Raw genomic sequence first — 14,766 nt, forward strand, 5'->3', positions numbered from 1 at the left:
AGATCAGTGTCCAGCAGAACTGTCTTCATTGTTTGCTAATATGTTATGGTACCTTGTTTTCTGCAATAAAATTACTCAAAATAAACAAAAGGAATTTTTCAATTATGAAGATGGCAAAACTTACCAGCAACACTGTCAAGATAGTTTTGATCACACTGCTGAAATAGCAACGCAGCTACAGCATCACATTCAACAGGCCACGCAGAAATAACTAAACCAGATTAACTCCATTCTCAGTTTCTCAGATCAAACAATAGCTATCAAAAAATTAAAGACTGAGGAAGTGGGAAACAAGTAAAAATGGAAAGCATGGTTGACTGGAAGAGAAGAAGCTGGATTTTTTTTTTATTAAACCACAATAATAAATTAAAGTGTAATTTCTCACATATCTGTTTTCTCCAACACTATTGAAGTTATAGAACAGCGAGAAAATGCCACAGAAATTATCCTCAGCATGAATGTGACTCTACAAAGCTAACTTCATCATCCTAGAAACACTTCATTTGGTAGCTGATGAAAATAAAACACAAAAAACAGGTACTACATTAACATATAGCTGTAAGCAGCTTTTTCCTTCCCTGCCCAAGAAACTTAATTCTAGGTAACATTCTTCACTGCTATATTCCCTCAGTGCAAATGGATAAAGAAAGGAATTTTATCATCACTTATCAATATTTTTAAAGTGATTAATTTGAGAAAGACTGTTTATACTGAAAGCACAAGCACATTCATCCTAAATATGTAACACAAGAATATTAAACAGCCGGCTTAAGATCGTAAGTTCATACTAACTCTAGCCTAGCAAACTCAACTAAAGAAGCTATTTCTATCATCCCATAGTTATAGAGAAATAACTAAAATCTGCATTCCTATATATTTGTGTATCTACCTACATGGACATATGAAAACGATGGGTTCCAGTTCACTTGCAGGAGATTTTGTGATTATAGTCAGATCCACAAAAATATCTGCTCCATGTGCAATCAGGGTAAAACAGAAGCAAAGAAAGGTCAAGAATGACTAAGAAAGGCAATGGAGAACCACACAAAATTGTAATTATGCCATTCTGTATGAAGTGCCTACTTGCCAGTGTTTTGTCCCAGTCACACTATTAAAACTGCACTGTGCATCACTCATTTGAATATTCCATTCTTACTGTTATCATTATTTTAATTCCAATTATTAAATTGTTTTTATGTCAACCCACAAGTTTTCTCACTTTTACCCTTCTGATTCTCTCCCCTGTCCCACTGGGGGAAGGTGAGTGAGCAGCTGCTTGGTGTTTGGCTACCTGCCAGACTAAACCCACCACACTTACATCTTGAGGGTACAGGGTTTCAAGCAGACAGAGCAAGGATGGCTTCAAAACACAGAAAAATTATTTCTTTAGAAAGTATGTTGTCTGACTACTGAATTCCTTAGTGCAGAAAAAAATCTTAGAAGCTGGAAAGGCTCTAAAATGCAACTGAACTAATTCAAGTAGGAAGTCCACAGAAAACCTCTTCCTCATGAAGACTTTGATCAAAAACTGCTTGAGGTCAAGAGAACATTCTTTGAATGTATTGCTACATTTTTTTATACTGGTCTTTATAATCTGGCTCTTGGCAGCTGCTAAGAATGTATGGCGATCAAAAACTGCTTGAGGTCAAGAGAATATTCTTTGAATGTATTGCTACATTTTTTTTATACTGGTCTTTATAAACTGGCTCTTGGCAGCTGCTAAGAATGTATGGCTAAAACCAGCTTTTGCTTCTACATCATACAAGATGTCCTACTTTTAAAAACAAAATTACAGATAATTTATGCCTATTAAATAAGATTTATCTTATTATTAGATTTACCAGCAGAAAAATCACCTTACATTATATTTAGATATCAGACAAGTCAAAGAAGAACAAAACATGTGAAGGAAAAACATCTTGCCCCATCACTTTTTTTTTTTCAATTAGGTGATTTGACAGATTTCCTGTTTCATCACAATGCAGAGCCAGATACAGTTACATCAGTTATTTCCTTAAGTACTTTTACAAGTTAAAGCTTTGCAAGAACCTGTACTCAGGTGAAGGTTACAATTAAGCTCAGCTGTAGTCAGGTTCCCAACAGCACTGATTTTTTAACCATACATTTTTTTAACCATGCAGTAAACATTACAACTGTTTCTGTCATATGGCAGTTTTCCACTGGCATCATCAATATTCTTAAATATTCAGAAAAAAAGCAGCTTTATTAGGCTAATACTAGAAAAACATTAGCTGTCAGCATAAACATATTAATACAGTACTTGTCCCAGGGTTGAAATAAAGGCATCCCAATGCTTCTTGAAAGAAGAATCCCCAACCATGAAGTATATTCTTCCTAGTCAAGAATCTAACAAAGTTTTAGGCTTCTTAAAATAAATCTGTAAAGTTAAGTCTCCATTCTGAACTACCATATAGTTATGTTGTGGAAAGTACTGTACTTTAAAATCTACAGACGCAAAGAGATCTAATACCAGATTCATTTACTATAAATTTCTTTTACATTATTACCTCACTACGAGATGTTTTGGATGTGCAAAAATGTAATAGTGAAAAATTATTTACTGAAAGATGATGTAATAAAAGGCAAAGCCTTAGGGTTAAGCAGACAAGATTTTATTGTTCATTTGCAAAGGACAGGAGTTTTAGATAAGTGAGAGGGAATGAAATAAGAGCATTAATGAAAAGTGAAAATGTCACACTGAAAACAAGCACTGAATCTACTATCACAGTGCTCATTCCACAAAAGCTGCACTGTACAGTATTTCATACCAAGTCAACGTATTTCCAATCAAGTAACAAAAACTGCCATTAGAGCTGAGGCATCATTTCTTGCAGAAACCGACAAATGCGATGACTGACAACAAAGTGATACTGTATGAATATGAGGGATGTCAAATAGACAATTGACAGATCATCAGGACTTGTGAAACTTCAAAAATTACTAACTAGTAACACAGCAAATTCCCTCACATAAGTAAACTATGTAATTACTAATAAATTCAGCTGCTTCACAACCCAAGTTTAATCTTTAGATTCTACTGTTTAGATAGTCCACGTACATATGTGCAAACCATCATTAAAGCCAACAATTTTAAAAACTTTATGTATGGAAAACATACATAAAGTTCTTCTGTGGAGTATTCCTCCAGATTCTCAGCACCCAAAGGTAAGGACTTTGTTCACTATTTTCCTCCTAAAATTAAGGACAGTCCGCAACCTGTGTGTTTAGTTTTATCAACTGTAGCGGAAATACTAATGCAAGAGACATTACTCTGAAGTATAATTCTTAACAGAGTAAAAAGATCTGTCTCCAAATTACTCATCACTTTCTGTTCCACTGTCTTCTGAGGAGTCAACCAATTCTTCAGTTACTGCAGCAAGGCAATGCAATTTTTTAGTACCTAGAATACAAAGTGTTAACACTTTACAAAGCAAGAAAAAACAAGAGCTTTAGAACAAGTATGTAGTTGTATTAAAAACAAACCAACAAAATCTCACAATTTAGACTACAAACTAGATCAAAACACTGAAACTGCTGGAAAAAAAAAAACCACACTGTTGAAAAAACACGGAAACTTCAAACTGCTTTTTGTTTGTGCTATTCTGATAGAAAATTACCCTGCTGCCTATAGGTTGCTATTAGAGGTCCTCTCATCTGTTTTCAGACAATTTGAACAAGCCAGCTAAGTGTCACATATCTGAAACAAATTAGTATTTCAGATAAAGCCTATGCAAAAACAAGGATGCTAATAATTTTACGCATTATAAACACCAACTTGTTCATTCCTTACCAACTGGAAAAGGACTTTTATCTTCAAAATCTTCCAAGTGTTCAAAATCAAAAGACACATGATGATTCTGTTGACAAAAACATTGTTTGAAACAGCTGCACTGATGCACACTATGTTCAGAACATTCAATAATTCTCAAATTAATTTCCACTTCACCTTGTTTTTCAGTAATTTGCACCATGCTCCTTTTTCCTCTTTTGCAAGAACAATAACAGCCTCTTTATCCTTAATCACATACGTAGACTTTTCTGCAAGTATATATTGATTCAGCTCCAGGTCGGCCAAATAAAGTTTGTCTCCTGAACAAGCACTACATTATTAAAAAGTTAAAGAAAAAAATAAATGCAAGCTGACAGTCAAACGTTGTGTTTATTATATTTAAATTTCTTAAACCTACCTGAAAACCACTTTTTCTTTAGAGAACTCGCATTTACAGTCAGCTACGCTTGGTATTTTTACCTTCATTGTAATAGTCTCTTCATTTTGAAACCATTTTACTTCTGGATAAAAGCTAAAATAAAGAAAGTTTAATTGGATTTTTTCAAAAATAGAAAACAACTGAGTTTTAGACAAGCTTTCTCACATTTTTTTTCAAGCTGGAATTTCCCCATTAGGTGACAAACAACTAGCTGAGTTTCAGCATCTGCAGGTGTATTCAACAGTAATCTGACACTGAATAGCAGTGTCAGGAAAGCATGTGATAGAACATCAGCCAAGCTTGCTAAAAAAGCACTGTGACTTCAGTCTTTTGAGGAGAACATCCGCTAGCTGAAGTTGTGAGATACACTCCATTAACTTTGATATCAAAAGGAATCAAACTTACTGCCTCATTAAGGATGCTACCATAGTCTAATCTTGAAATGACAAAGGAAAAGGTAACAGCAAGACCAACCTCTGAGAGCTAAAGTAAATTTTTCAACTGGCTATAGACACAAATACATATTCCTCATCAAGGTTTTCAATCCCTTATTCTACAGCTGTTATGCCACTAGCTTCCCCCAAGGGCTAAAGTGTTTTAACCAATGAAAGAAAATCCTATTAGCAGACTGCAATATCCATTCATCCAGGTTACTTCCCTTATCATACCCTCAGTCACATCCAAACCCTCATTGATTTAACTGCTAAGTCACATCTCAACATGTATTACATAACGGGGAAGATAAACTGTGCTAGCCATGGTGCAGAAGGAGATACACGTGGATTCCATCACCCTACCAAGAACTTTTCCAATAGGCTAAAATACAAAATACTTCTGGTACTTGCACAAGAAAACGTTAGTCACTCGTAACTACTGTTAACATGTAGAAGAAAAAGAATAAGCCACCCAAGGAAAGCACTGCTTAGTCCCAAAGCGTGTAAGAAATTTAAGAATACTTCTCAGGATGCACTATTTGCTGACTTTCGCCACACCCAAGATGTCCCTCAGCATACTCACAATCACAAACAAACCTAGCATTCATTTCTACTCCATGCTTCTCATATCTTAATTATCAGAATTATCTTATCCACAAAGGATATGACAATTTTGTTTGTTTCAAGCAATCAAAAACAAACAAAAATAACAGAATCACATTAAGGGAAGAGATACAAAACAGATTCCTCTCATTAAATGCCAATATGCAGACACAGAAAGGCAGGAGTTACAAATTAGACCTCAAATAGGACAGTCTGCTTAAAACATAATTCATACAAGTGTGGGTCAGAGCTGGTATCTTATAATCATGGACTATTCTCATTCACTTCCTAGTACCATGGCATCTAATAAAAGACTACATAGATTCAACAGATAACATTAGCTTCCAGGAGTATGCAAAAGCACAATTTAAATTACTTGAGAGCCACAAGATGTGTGTATATATGTATATATCTAACAGCAACAGTAATCTCTCCAGCTCACCAGTGACCTAACAGAATACTTCTAACCTGTATTATACCTATTTACTCACAAACCACAAAATCTCAGTAAGGATGACTGTCCTGTCTGGCAGTTCTCATTAAAAAAAAAAAGCAAGCAGCATGGGAACAAGTAATTGAATTTTTGTACCATTTTCGCTGATGCAGGGTAGAGTCTTCCACTTCCTTAGTTTGAGCTACACCATCTAAAAATAAGAAATCCAGAAAGATATTTTATATTTATTGATAATATAGAAACCAGATACTTCCAGAATACCCTAGTACCATAAAAAAAAATAACCTGCTAGCAATCAAATTACTACTGCAAGACTGTATTTGGTAGTTATATTGGGTACTTCCTACTTGGAAAGATTTAATAAAGATAAGAATTCAACTGAAGATTTTAATTAGAAAAGGGATTATAATTGGTATAAGAAAATTTAAAAATAACCCATGAAAAAAGGCAGTTTCCCAGGTCAGGTAAAGGTTTTTCCAAGTTTCAAGACATTATTTGAAACCTGAAACACATCATTTTAGATATGGACTAAGAGTTTCCGGGATTAAACAACTGATATTGATGTTACCAGCACAGCTTGAAACATGGCATTACAGTCACTCTACTGTACCAGGAAAAAAAGCTTTCCATGATAAGCACTCTGGGATCTTATTTTAACTTTGTCTGCTGCTATTTTTTAATTCCTCAGCTTTCATTGCTCCAAACTCAAGTGCTGAGTGCTGACAGATCATCCTCTATCCCACTTCCCTTCTAGGACTGAAAGAGCCATGTGCTTTTAAGTCTCTGCTGACTGAATACAGCAGTGTGAATTTAAGCATCAGATTTAAAAAAAAACAAACCAAAACAAGCCATTTTCTACCACCTTGGATCTTGGGGGAAAAAATCCCCAAAACAACCAAACCTCTAAGAGGACAATGCTGTTATTCACCTCCCATTTCAACAGATTTCAACTTCCTTAAACACTATGGTGTTTGACAGCAAAATGCTCATATCCTCTCTACATGAAAGATTTTCTGCTCACACACTCCATTCAAAGCCAAACAATTCTGAGTCTCTCAAGGACAGAATATTTCCCAAATAGTAATACAGATATATTAATATGGCTTACTCTCACAGCATCTCCAGGCTGCTAACTAGAAGGTATTTGTGGCTTATTGTAAACATTAGCTATATGGAGCTATTTAGTATACTCAAGAGAAGTCTGCATTTGATAAAATTACTTTCTGGTTCACATTTAAGCACCAAACTTTAATTCAAGTTTTAAAATTTTGGGAAATTATGAAAATATTTACCACATGGACCATTTCCAAGAATAATTTCAGAAGAATTAGAGTTTTCAGTAGAATCTTCTTGTGTTGATATATTCTGTGGATTAGACACATTCTCTGGACCAACTGCATCCTCCTTTATGCTTCTGAACACAGAAAAAGACATTTTTAAAAGAAAGGGTTTAAATATGTTTGATATTTAAAGGAGTCCTAATCATAGCTGTAAATCCTTTTGAAGTTAAGTTTTTAATTTTAATATATACAAAGAATTATAATAAAATGCACTTCCAGCAAACTGTAAAGCTCACCACAGGGTTGCTGAACTTCAGTAACTCAGTAAGAAGCATTTATACAGAAATCCAAGTTAGGAGAACATTTAGAATTCTGATAGCAACAGCATTTCCATTGGATCATTAAAAAAAATAAATCTATTGACTTTAACTGTGTGTGATAGGAAAATTATTACCCTTCACAAAGAACTGTAGTAGGTTTAGGGGTTTTTGGTCATATTTCAATCTGATGTGGAAAAAGTAAAAGTTTCCAAATACTCCGAGTTCTTAATTTATTAGTAAGAGACCTCTGGCTTTCCAGCTGTACAGCTAGAGGCTTCACTAGCTGGACTCAAGATTGAGGAAACATTTTAAGAGTCAACCTACTTGACAGCTTAGAGATAGGCATCATGACCTTCTGTTCTGCAACAGCCTAGGAAGTCTCTGTCAAACCATTACTGAGAATAACACAGCACTGTATAACTTCTGAAACACTGAGTCATCTATCTAAATGAAAAATACTTTCTTCCATTACCTCCAGACACCTAATGGCACCAAAGGACTGAATCCAGTCTAGTAACCCACCACCTAATGGTGATGGGGGGAGTGGGGGGAAAGTACAGCACCATTACTGCAAAAATTACCATGGAGCCCTACTCATTAAGTGTAGGGTCCTAATCCTTTTAAAGTAAACTAAAGTTTCCCAGCTTGAACTCTGCAGTTGTACAAACATCAACAATATGCTCTACTGTACTGACTGGTACTATGCACTGACTGGTAAGCATTCAGGAAAGCCACTAATAATCATAAAAGATAAAAATATGGAATCTGGATTCAAATTCTGTTATGATTGATTTGTCTATCTGCATCACATACCAGTTCGACACTTTCTGGAATCAATATTTTTCTTTCCATGATGGTTATGTAGCTAAAGAACAATTAAAGGAAAACATAGATATCACAAACACTATTGTCTCTCTGTTTAAGTGAAAACCATATTCAGTAACACTAACCATGAAAATACCTAGTTAAATAACAAAAAAATTTGTAAAGACTTACAAAGGCTCCAAGTTCTTTGCATGATCTAATACTTTCATGTGTCCACACAACTTCTGAAGTTCTGTTATATGTTCTGGATTGTCAGTTCCCAGACCCGTAGCCAAAATCTCAGATCGAACACTGTATTCATTGATAGACATCTTCAAATCTGGAAGCCTGGTAATCCGGACCTTGAATTACAAAACATACTAAATGGAAATCACAGTTCATAAATTGGTCAGTCTCCATCTCTCTCTCTCTCTCCCGCTCTCTTAAGCTGTTCTTTGAGTAAAACTTTAAACACACCTCCATTTATTTATACCTGTAAGCAATTTGTTTTCTCTGATTTTCAAACAGGAACCTACCCATCTTTGATTTTTTTCAAAGTATCTTCATCTTTTTCATCATGATAACAGCTCAAATACCTAATAGGTAGTTCCATCTAACAGAATCAAGATAGTAATGAACTACACAATCCTAGCCCTGACTATACACACTACAGCCAAAATACACACCAGATAGTTAAAATAACTTCTAGACCCAAATAACAATAGAACTGATGGAGGGGCACGGTAAGAAAAACCCTAAACAAAACCAAAAGCATAGAAATTGGAGAAAGACCAAGATACAACATAAAGGAAAGGAAGCTACTAAAGAGAATTACTTCTAGATCATTTTCTCTTTCCACTTTTCCATCTGACCAGTCAGCTGAAAAATAAACATAGCACGATATACTCCATAGCACAGGAATAACTTACTGTACTCTTTGGCAGGACCAAGCAGCCACAAGAGGCACATCATAACCCTGAGATATAAGGAGGCCCTTCTGATGAACTCATCCAGACCACAAAAAATAAGTAAAAAAAAACCCCCTCAACTTTTGAACTACCTTTGATAACAATTCTTCACACAACTTCTTGCTCCTAAAATGAAGTTATATAATAACTATAAAACACGGCAAAGACTTAGAAACACAAACTGAGTAAGTCTAGTGTAAGAGGTCTTAGATATCAGCATATGACCCTGGAGGATGAAAGTTTCATTCTTTCATAGCAATGTGTGACAAACTACAGAACTGATTGTACAAGACAAAACCCTAAAATCTAGTACTTACAAAATATACTTTTGTTCTAACTTTGTGGAATAGTCTGCATGACATTTATAATTAATTTGGTGCTCTGTGCATAGTCAGTGTCCAGATTTAAAGTTCAAGTTTTACGCAGTCCTGTATTCTGTCTATATACGAGCATACATATTTATCACAGAATGGTTGGGGCTGGAAGGGAAGTCATCTCGTCCAAACTCCTTGCTGAAGCAGTGTCACCTAGAGTCAGCCACCCAGAACCATCCTCCAATAGCTTCCGAGTATCTCTAAGGACAGAGGCTCTACAACCTCTGAGCAACCTGTTTCAGTGCTCAGACACCATCATAGTAACTTAACTGACAGTATTATGTGAATACCATGTAGAATAAAATTAAAATAGGGACAGAAGGAAAGAAGAGAATGGGTGCTCTTGTTCTAAAGGCGTTTATATACAAATATTTGGTAATGTTACAATTCAATACCTACCATTGGGTCAACCCAAACTGTATTTCCCAAGGTATGTACTATTTTTGCTTCATGTAGTTTTCCTTTAATTTTGTGATGAATATAAGACGTTACCTAGGAAAAAAATATTCATTGCACTTGAGATGTGTACCAACATAACTTTACAGTTATTTTAATTATAATGAAACAATCTTCTGAGCTTAAGAATTAAAAGATTATTCAATAAATAAAAATAGTTTTGAGTAAACTAGTGAAACCCTTCAATTAGATTAAAATAGTATTAGCCTTTAAGGAAGAAGAATACTCAAACACAGGTCAAATTCCAGAGGCTATCATTCCCTTGTTACTCTTCACAGCAATAACTTGTTCTGGAAGAAGTCATTTAAATCAGAGAAGAAAATACCACAAGTTTCACTTTAGTATTTTGTAGGAAAACATACAAGAAAACTGACTTCTTAGAATCTGGCCCAAGAGTAGGTATTTATTGGTAATACTAAAAAACAATGAAATCTGATAACTAAATTTGCAGTTCATAACTGTTTTCTTGTAGAAAGAAAGACACAGAGACAAATTAAAGAACTTAAAGGAAATACCATGAAAAACCTGGTATTACCTCTGGATTCCATTCAGTTTCATTATCAATGGGTTTCACTCTACAAATTATAAATTCCACAGCTTGAGGTGGCAGACACTGAAACATTGCAGGTAAGTGAAGCAGCTGATAGCTCTGAACTTGACTTGTTCTGCCTTCATCTACATATTTAACTTTGACATTAAAGAATACATTTTCCTCCTCTTTTGCTGAAATCTCTAGCACCTGAACCCTTCATACAGTAGGAGAGGAAACAAAGAATTATTATTCATATAATCAGTTGTAAAAAGTTTTCTAATCTACTCTTGTTTAAAAAAATGGTATTTTCATAACAAAATATCTAACTGTGTGTGCGTGTGTGGGCAGTCATTTCTGTTTTCCATTTGGTAACTTAAAGAGTATGTGATAGCTTTTTAAAGAATGATTTCAATAGCAGTGATTCTTTTCTGGTTTTGGGAGTTGGTTGAAACAGTGAAAGTTTTAAACTGCTTTGTATAAAAAAAATTACACATGAATAGTTTAAAAACCAACATTTATACCTGTGAAAAAGTGTTTTCTCACATAATCCATAAAATGCTAGCTTCTCCACGTTTTTAGCAGCAATTTTATTACTAGGTTTTTTAAAATACTCATTAATTTCTTCAGCAAGAATTGTATATTGGTCCTTCTCTTTATCTACTATTCGACCAAAGTAGTTTGTTGCATGTACAATGTGGAGAGGCAGTATCTGAAAGCATAACATACATCACAAATAAGGAAGACTGGATGATTTCTTAAATTAATGACATGTAAGTTTCCATATTCAAGATCACCTACCTCTTTCCAGCCCAAAGAGGTGACAGAGATGCTTCTTCATACCCACATTTCAAAAGATTATGAGTTATTCTATCATTCATAAGATTATGAATTAATACTAACTGTCCATAGTCCAGTCAACAGCAGACAGAAATTTATAGAGCAAGAACTGTTAGGTGTCAGTGGTATTCCACTTAAATGAACACCAGTGAACTATACTATTACGTGCCAAGCTACTAACCACAAAGGCATTCCACACCATTCAAGCTTAACTCTAAGTGTTCTCCAACCTTACAGTGAGTTTTAGACAAACTGACTGGGGAAGCAAGAGGCCTTCACTCTTTTTGCACTAAAATTACTTTGATTAAAAACTATGAACACACTACTATCAACACCAATGCATAAAATATTGGCTGTACTCTGTCCAAAGGGCCACGTCAGGCAGAAGTACTGAGATACACTTAGGTGTATGAGTCCAGACAGAGTAGTAAGAGGACCAGAATGGTAATTTCCACTTTAAAAATTCTAAAAAAGCACAATGTGACTTGAAGTTTTTAAAAGGAAGGAAACATTATACTGGGTTCCAAACAAAAATGAAAATGAATACATATTAAAGTGATAACTGATTTCTAAGACAGACATCCAGGCTCTGCAGTCAGCAGAAGTAGATAAGGAAATGGAAGAGGCCACAACTGCTGTCCTTCAGTGCACCACAGGTAAGTGCAAGTTTCCAATACGACTACCATGAAATCTGTCCCAGTCTCACACAGTGGAACTGGATACATGTAGCTTGTCAAAGGCTTTGAACCTAACAACACAAGCTTAATTATTAGGCAGAAATCGAGTGACACCAAAGAAACCACCCAGTTCTCCTTGTTTTCTACTCTTGCAACCTAGGACTTTTGGGAATGGATAACACCCGCTAACTGCACAACCTGATGGCACCAGAATTCTGCAAAAGACAGGACAGGAACAAGGCAGAAGCAGCTCATCCAAATGGAAAGCATCAAGCACTCGTTAGACCAAAGGTTAACTTTAGATGGAGTCAGTTATGTCTACACATGTGCCCTCAGCAATTGTCATCCAAAAAGGAGACAAGAGACTGTACAATACTGATGTATTGAAGATGCTCCAGTATAGATAGGACTGAAAAAGCCAGATGAAGGGACCTGGAGATTCAAACTGTTACTGGGATGTGAAGAATCACCATAGCAAAGCCAACCCAATAACCATGAAGGTTTCAAGACTGTGGAACTATTAAAAAAAGTACAATTAGAATAGCACTCCTTAGCAAAATGGTTTTCAAAAAGCATTGACATCTTAGTAGGAAATAACTGTTCCATCTGGAAGACAAGGGAGAAGTTATATCCATTTTCTCTGGATACCGCAAATGAAAATACTAGTGTGAAACGACAGGGCCAGAATATGCTCATTTTTTAGCAAGTTTGCCTGAACATGTCTGCTAAGAAAAAAATTCTCATTTCCAACAAAACATGCATCATCTTCCACTTCAAACTCTCTTCACTCCAAAAGATTAATTTCTTTCCTCTACAATAAAGATAATTGAAGATTATAGGAACTTTAACCTTTGTTACATTTAGTATATGGTCTCAATTTATAGAGGGAATGAATAATCAGAACATAAGCCTTCTTCCCATAGAAGGAGGACCTCAAATGCACAAGAAAATCTGATGTAAACTCAGAATCACATGGAAAGCAACTTCCATTCAAGCTAAGGATTAAGGGAAAATCTGGCACACTTATTTATGCAAGGGAGAGAGGAAAAAAGCTAAAAAAATAACAATAACCAAGAGATATAGTATACATACTACAGTAATATTAATGCAATATGAAAAAATAAGTAATATTCTAAGTAGCTATTTAAGACCTGTCACCTTGGTACCCAAATCCAAGGTAAATAACTTACTGTCACACATCCAGGAGTTCGTGTAATTTTATCTGGTATGTTCTGGGGCACATCAATTTGTAAATTAATCCGATGACGATTTTGACACACTCTTCTTTTCCTATTATTAAAGAAATGGTTTTATTAAAAGAGCCCTTAGTTTTCAGTTGTAAACTATTTTGGTGTGACTTACAACAGCTTCAAATACTAAAATTTCATCAGCCCTCAATATTTAATTTTTGTCTCAAATAGCACCGATGACTCCGGGGATTAGACAGAAACAGTCAAAAAACTTGTTTGAAAAGTTTGTACAACAAAACAAAAAATCAGAAAAATTGTTTCAGAGTAAAACAAACACTAGCATTGATTTTTTCTTGTTACTTGAAACAGTTATCTACACTAGAAGTCATTATCTGAGAACACTTTAGCTTCCTCCTTCAGGCGCTACTTATGATTCAGTTACACACAGCTCAGAAATCGTCATCTACTTACCCATTCTGGAAGGACAGGAGACTACAGAGGAGAGAGTAAAGCACAAACCTCGTGCAATTATGGTTGGAATACTAATCGAAACAATGGCTTAAAGTTCCCTCAAGTACATCTAGGCAGGAGTTATAACAAATTATGCTACTACATCAGACTACATATGATTTACCTCCATAAAAATGTCAATATTTTTGCTTTCATAAAAGTATCTAAGAAGACTGAAACAGATGCAACAGTGAACAGAAAAAAACATGAGCAAAACCAGGTTTGAATGCAATATCCAACAGCAAAACACCAAGGAAGTAGAAGCAGTCATCATTCAGTGCATACAATGCTTTCCTGCATCAGTATAGGTGTCAAGAAAACTTCGTATTTCCTTACTTGCAAATCCCAAATGTTTTAAGATAGGCACACAGTGGCCTTGAAAATTTTTTATCTTCTTCAGCTTCTAGTGTCTTGGTCGTAAACTCATGCAGCTTTGGTGGAATTTCAGCTTCTGCGCGGTGCAAATACTGCAAGATTCCAGGTGCATGACGAGCACTGTTTTCTGTTAGCAGAATGACTGATGTTGCTTTTCTATATTCTTGATCTACAGAAGAATTCTAAAAAAAAAATATATATATATTTTTAAAAGCTTTTATGTATCCACCACTTAATAATGAAATGTAATATTAACCTGTTAAAAATTTACTCAAACCTTTATCCCATTACTGAAGTTGTCAGACATGCTGTGGAGTCGCTGACCAAAGAGTCTTCGAGAAGGAAAACTGAAGTGTATCACGCAAGTTGCATCTGTAATTCCCAAAGGCTGCATGCAGTCATCTGTTAAAACTAAGCACATGTTTTATACACACGCATAAGGAAACTGTAACATTCAAGCACGTGAAGTATTACATCACATTAGCAATGGCTAATAGGTTAGTGGATGGGGAAAAGGAAACAGCCTAAACCTAAAAAGGTCTTTTCCCAAGACACTTACATGAGGCATTATATTTCTTCAGTCAATACACTTCGTAAGTATACAGGAGAAGCAGTATTTCATGTTAGTCTCTAATAATCGAGCACAATTCTCCTATCAGTATTATAGAATAAAATTACCCACAGTCAAGTACTTCACAAGTGTAAGAGAAAACGCTTGAAGTA

General features: G+C 35.2%; 1 protein-coding gene across 1 annotated transcript in view; it reads right to left on the reverse strand.

Moving 5' to 3' along the window:
- Window positions 1–3,335: 3,335 nt before the first annotated feature.
- Window positions 3,336–14,766, reverse strand: part of TDRD12 (tudor domain containing 12) — a 28,727-nt gene continuing 17,296 nt past the window's right edge. Inside the window, exons 16-28 of the mRNA XM_010162182.1 lie at window positions 14,321–14,454; window positions 14,005–14,225; window positions 13,159–13,258; window positions 10,976–11,163; window positions 10,458–10,668; window positions 9,866–9,958; window positions 8,317–8,486; window positions 7,013–7,134; window positions 5,856–5,910; window positions 4,209–4,322; window positions 3,968–4,121; window positions 3,812–3,878; window positions 3,336–3,421 (exon numbers count right to left, since the gene is read on the reverse strand). Coding sequence (XP_010160484.1) covers window positions 3,336–3,421; window positions 3,812–3,878; window positions 3,968–4,121; window positions 4,209–4,322; window positions 5,856–5,910; window positions 7,013–7,134; window positions 8,317–8,486; window positions 9,866–9,958; window positions 10,458–10,668; window positions 10,976–11,163; window positions 13,159–13,258; window positions 14,005–14,225; window positions 14,321–14,454 — 1,715 coding nt within the window. The remainder of the gene's footprint in view (window positions 3,422–3,811; window positions 3,879–3,967; window positions 4,122–4,208; window positions 4,323–5,855; window positions 5,911–7,012; window positions 7,135–8,316; window positions 8,487–9,865; window positions 9,959–10,457; window positions 10,669–10,975; window positions 11,164–13,158; window positions 13,259–14,004; window positions 14,226–14,320; window positions 14,455–14,766) is intronic.

The sequence above is a fragment of the Antrostomus carolinensis genome, unplaced genomic scaffold (genome assembly GCF_000700745.2).
Source record: "Antrostomus carolinensis isolate BGI_N321 unplaced genomic scaffold, ASM70074v2 scaffold10472, whole genome shotgun sequence".
Lineage (NCBI taxonomy): Eukaryota > Metazoa > Chordata > Aves > Caprimulgiformes > Caprimulgidae > Antrostomus > Antrostomus carolinensis.